Source organism: Vicia villosa, linkage group LG3 (genome assembly GCF_029867415.1).
Source record: "Vicia villosa cultivar HV-30 ecotype Madison, WI linkage group LG3, Vvil1.0, whole genome shotgun sequence".
Lineage (NCBI taxonomy): Eukaryota > Viridiplantae > Streptophyta > Magnoliopsida > Fabales > Fabaceae > Vicia > Vicia villosa.
Genome location: NC_081182.1, coordinates 15,983,850 through 15,988,975, shown reverse-complemented (window position 1 = coordinate 15,988,975; position 5,126 = coordinate 15,983,850). Strand labels below are relative to the sequence as shown.

Below are 5,126 nucleotides of genomic sequence, written 5' to 3'. Positions count from 1 at the left end.
GAAATGAGATGCAAGTAAAGCAACCAAAGCAACTTTCATGCATTTGATCTGATATCACAACTCACACTATTAGAGAGACTTATCTTCAATATCATTATAATTATTGGATAAAGTTCCAATATCTTCAACTGTATGTTTCTAAATTTATATACAAATTGTACCTGAATGTAACAATAAAAAAACTTGCAGATTATTTTCAATAAAAAGTTAAACAAATTGCCATAATTGTAACAAAAGTTTGGTTGCAAAGTAAAAAAGATTCCATGCAAATGAGTGATATTTAGGGCTATGTAACACAAATATACAGTGACCTAGATAAGGAAAACAATTTATTACTTAGAATTCAGAATAAGTAGGTGTTGAGTTCAATGACTTCAGAATGAATGAAATGGAAAAACATTAAATCAAAGTTAGAAGGCACAGCTAAATAAAATCATAAATAATAACAAAAACCACAAAAAATCAGAGCAAGACATTGTGTGGAGACACTGAAATGAGTAATTTAGCAACCAAAAAAAAAACAGAAAAATGAGATGCATAAATAACATTCAAAATCACAACAAAACATAAAAATCACACATTAAAATGAAACATTCATAAATTTTTTGCTTAAAAAGACATTTTTATACACACGTTCAAACTTAAATAGGATAACGGATTGAACAATAGGATAACACATTGAACATAGATCAAATCGAATCGAAAATTGCTTTCAAACATGAAAAACCTCAAAAGAAATGTGACACTGGTGATGCATCTATTGAACAAAGTGAGGAAGAGTTTGAGAAAGAGAGCGAAAGAGAGGAACGAAGATTTATCCAACTACGAATAGAGTAAGCAGTGAAAGAGATTAAAGTGAGAGATGGTTTTGATGGGAAAATGGTGTGTAAAAAATTGAGTGATACATTTGTTGATTAAGTAAAACTCCTTCTGATAGTGTAATTATTTGGAATAGTGAAGGTGTCAAATATAGAATGAAGGAGCCATATCAGTACTTTGTATCTAAAAAGAATGTTAAAACTCCAAGTCATCTTCTACAAATGGTAAGAAAAAAACTAAATTATGAATCTAAAAGTTCCCAAATCAAGCTCTGCTATTGCCCTAAATATTTTAATATTAAAGAAACTACTACATATTTGGAACCACACTTGGTGGATAAATACCAATATGAATTGATTATTATAGTTTCTCTCTCTCTCTTCTTTATTTCCCATTACTTTAGTTTTGATCCATTTGCTCACGCCAATTGCAACCACAATGACATCACCATAGAATAGAAAGTCTTGCTCCTTTACTAAAGAGTAGTAGCAGTAGTGGCTACTAGTTGTAAATAAGTCAAGCTACTTTACAAAAGTCCAAGTAAAGAACAAGGACCTGAAAGGGATTGATGGAAAATCTACCTCACATAATAATTACAAAGACAAAAGAAACACATCCTCCACTTCCAAGGGAACACAAGATGCATACTCAAACCATTGACAAACTTTTTTAAATTAGTCTCCAGAAAGACTTTTACAGTTTTACTATTAAATACCATTGTCTTCAAGTTTGTTCACCTCCTACCCAGGATTAGAAAAGCAAGGGTCCCTCCATTATAGCTCTAACTTATATTCTATCACTTTACCTTCGACGGCGCTTAGTATCCACCTGCAATAACAAACAAAAGATATAAATTTGAATAGGAATTAACAAACAAACAGACAACAGATGAAGATATTGAAGATTTAAAGTGGCCATGTAAGTCAACTCAAATGGTTTCAAGTGCTGAAAACAAACTCGCTCTCAAAGTATTAAACTAAAGTAAATAGAAAATACCTTTGTATCTGAGGGTCTTGTAGCAGAATGAGAATTTTGCAGCTGCTTTTGACCTTCCACAGAACAAGCTTCACAGAAGAAGTGGTCGAGTCTTTGGGCTTCCTCCACGGTCATGTCTATACAAGCCGGATGAAACCTGATTCACAAATATCACAAATATAAAGTCCATATAATATAGGCCTATGTTACAAAACAAGCTATTTTTGATTTAACTACTCTTCGAAAGAGCACCGAAACCTCAATATCTTCTTCATGTCTCCCATAAAAATATGTAAAAAAAAAAAATGTCATGATTCACAGGGCTAGTTTTCAGTTAGTTTTATAGATCGGCAAAATTTTGTGATTAATGGCCACAATCATGAGAATAAAGAAATTTCAGATAAATAAATTGATGTTCTCTTCTAATCAAGATTTAAACAAGTAGAGATAACTTCGTAAAGTTCGTCATTACACAGAATCTATCAATCTAAGGCTAATATGCAATTAGTCTGTGTATGAGCTATACTACTTGAGTTGCTAGGGGAATAATTACACAGAAGATACCCCTCCTAGAATAAGAAAGAAAATGAATCATCTTCTTCTTTTTCTAAGAGGGAATTAATCCTCTGAATCTTTGACTGACATTTCAGATCTTAATTACCATTTACCCTTGATTTTTTTGAGCATATTTATAAAATCCAATTAGATAGATATTTATGGGACCTTAGAGATGCGGTGGAATTTGGCACAAGATTCCCATACACATGAATTGCAAACATAGACGTTAATGTTTACGACACTTTTCAATGAAATACTAAAAAACATCAATCAAATACATAAAAGCGAATTCATTTCACAATGATTCTTTTATTCTATACCATTTATATTCATTTAGGTATAGTAACTGTGTAAATTCTTATATGTTAGATTTGATACTCTACAAATCAATAGTGCAGTTTGCAGATTCTACTTCATAAATCCAAAATTTGGCTTCATTAGTGCTTGGATTGGCACGGAATGTATAATGAACTACTAAGCATATTGAGATTCCAATCTAGCTAAATTAGATGACCACCTAACTAGAAATATTAGTTTCTTTGGTTTCAACCTGTAGCTTTACCTATATCGTATATTTATAATCAAGAGAAATATAATTTCCTTGACTTACAGTCTAGATGTCCATAATCCAAACAAGCATACACATTTAATGCATGCGTGAATAATAGTACTGTATAAACATAATAAGAGAAAATAGGTTTGGCCAGAATTAACCAAAGCATAACAAGAAATCATTAACAGAAAAAATAGTTAAAGTTGTGAGGTGCTAATAAGATTTGTATCATTCTTAAGCAACAATATTCTGGCACATCAGGGAGATGCAAAAAATCCACAGAATCAGACATACTAGAGTCCAGAAAATCAAACAGATACTGAAACACAAGAAAAAACAGAGTACAAGACAAATAAATTAGAGATAGTATTCAACTTACCAATCAATGCAGCCTTCACACTGGACCATAAGATCATCTGGGTTGTAGGGCATCTCACATTTACAATACCTGCCATAAATTACGATCAACGAACAATAGATAAGCCAGAATCCAGATAAAGATCCCACCAACTTCTTCATTGTCACAAAAAAAAAAAGTCTTTACTATATGTTACGGCATGACATACAAAACCCAACCTAAGGAAATTTCAAAAATTAAGTCTTAGGCCCAATAATCTGCATCAGATTATAAGGTAAAAAAAACTTTTCAAGATAATAAGCCACCAAAAACAACTTAACAAGAAGATCCAAATAAAGTTTACAGCGGAGCTGAATTGAGGATAACGACAACGAAATCAACCAATTAGAATGCTTCAATCACAAGCATAATTCAAGGCCTAAAACCTTTATAAATAAGGAGTTAAACGCCAAGTATAATCACATAAACCCCACTATTCACCCTGCCTGCCTGACTTCGGTATTAGAGTGTCTGCTTTTGCATTCAAGAATGAGAAAGAATATCACCGTTAAGGTGATCAAACCTATGTTCCATGGCAAGAACACTTCCATTCAACAACCCATTAAAAAAATGAATTCTTTTTTACAATAACAACATGATTTAACCAAAACCTCCAAACATCAATACCGGTTGGCTGACATTACTCATTAACCAAAACACAATCTAAATCTAAACCTAATTTAATTGCTACTATCCTTAACAGAATAGTAAAACTACGCAGTTTGAATCATATAACATATCTAATAATGAAAGAGATCAACTCACACAGCAACTCTATCAGGATTAAAAGCACCGGTAGACGAATTATACTCAAAACGACAGAAGAAATCATCATTTCCAACCGCATCAAGCTTAGTGTAACTCTTAAAACTGTGAACAATACACTTGGCCTCAATCGTATCAGTACTCTGAACATCAAAGTGATCGGACAGAAAAACCTCTTTGGAGCCATGAAACTGACGCCGGCCACCAAGCGACTCCTCCGGCCGATAATACCAACGCACATGAATTTTCACATTCGCACCTCGTGAATCAGCTTCGATCCCTTCAATCCTAGCCACGTACGACGGCTTCGACGGCTCAGAAGGTCGCATAAGCACACAATCGCCAGCTAATAACAAGAAAAAAAACGCAAATTAAGAAAATAAACGGAGGAAAAAATTAATTGAAAAAATAATAATTTTACCTTTAATGGATTTGTTCATGTGTTTGACTGAGTATGACTCTAGGGTTCGTCTCGCAGTTTTTGGTTTAGCCATGGTCATGAGAGTAACAAAACCTTAACGGAGAAGGTTAATACCAAAAATAAATAAACAAATAAAAAATTATGTTGTTATATTAGTTAAAAGAGTCTATTATTCTGTGCTTCGCGGAACACGGTGAGATTGTGTCTGTGTATTTATGAACTGTTTGATAACGGTTTGATTTTTTATGGATAGTACAGAGAGTTGAGTGGAAAGGGAAATATGTGATGCTGATGCTATGATGGCAATTTGGTGATTAAGTGGAATTTAGGGGGTTTGTGTGAGGAGATTGACGTGGTTTTCTGTTGTAAAATAGAGCGTGTTTTACACGTCACACGGTAGCGTGGTAAGTTATTCCAGTTTGAGGATGTTTTACCGAAATGGGCAAACTGTTTTGTTTTGTTTTTCTGGATGACATCTGCCAAATTACTATTTTTGAGTTTGACTTTCAAGGCTTTTTCTTTGCCTTCTATATAACGTTTGTGTCATGCGATTTATTGTCTATTACTACTGCTGCTTTTTAGAATTCAATTTTTTTTCATAGTTTGGCTCATCATGATCAGATGTAAAATGGATTGTT

The 5,126-nt window shown here is 33.1% G+C and overlaps 1 protein-coding gene across 1 annotated transcript; it reads right to left on the bottom strand.

The window, feature by feature from the left end:
• Positions 1-1,271: 1,271 nt before the first annotated feature.
• Positions 1,272-4,649, bottom strand: LOC131660420 (chromatin remodeling protein SHL-like). The gene is made up of 5 exons (XM_058929663.1): positions 4,489-4,649; positions 4,068-4,413; positions 3,285-3,353; positions 1,816-1,951; positions 1,272-1,647 (listed from the first exon to the last, which is right to left on the bottom strand). Exons 1-5 carry the CDS (start codon positions 4,565-4,567, stop codon positions 1,621-1,623), a joined length of 657 nt encoding a protein of 218 aa, XP_058785646.1. The 5' UTR covers positions 4,568-4,649; the 3' UTR covers positions 1,272-1,620.
• Between the last annotated feature and the right edge of the window lie 477 nt (positions 4,650-5,126).

Bases quoted from the DNA above. Each gene is read 5' to 3' on its own strand.
- LOC131660420 (XM_058929663.1), bottom strand. From the start codon at position 4,567: ATGACCATGGCTAAACCAAAAACTGCGAGACGAACCCTAGAGTCATAC. The intron at 3,354-4,067 runs GTGAGTTGATCT...AATTTATGGCAG, and splicing joins AATCCTGATAGAGTTGCTGT to GTATTGTAAATGTGAGATGC. The intron at 1,952-3,284 runs GTAAGTTGAATA...TTTGTGAATCAG, and splicing joins TGTGAAGGCTGCATTGATTG to GTTTCATCCGGCTTGTATAG.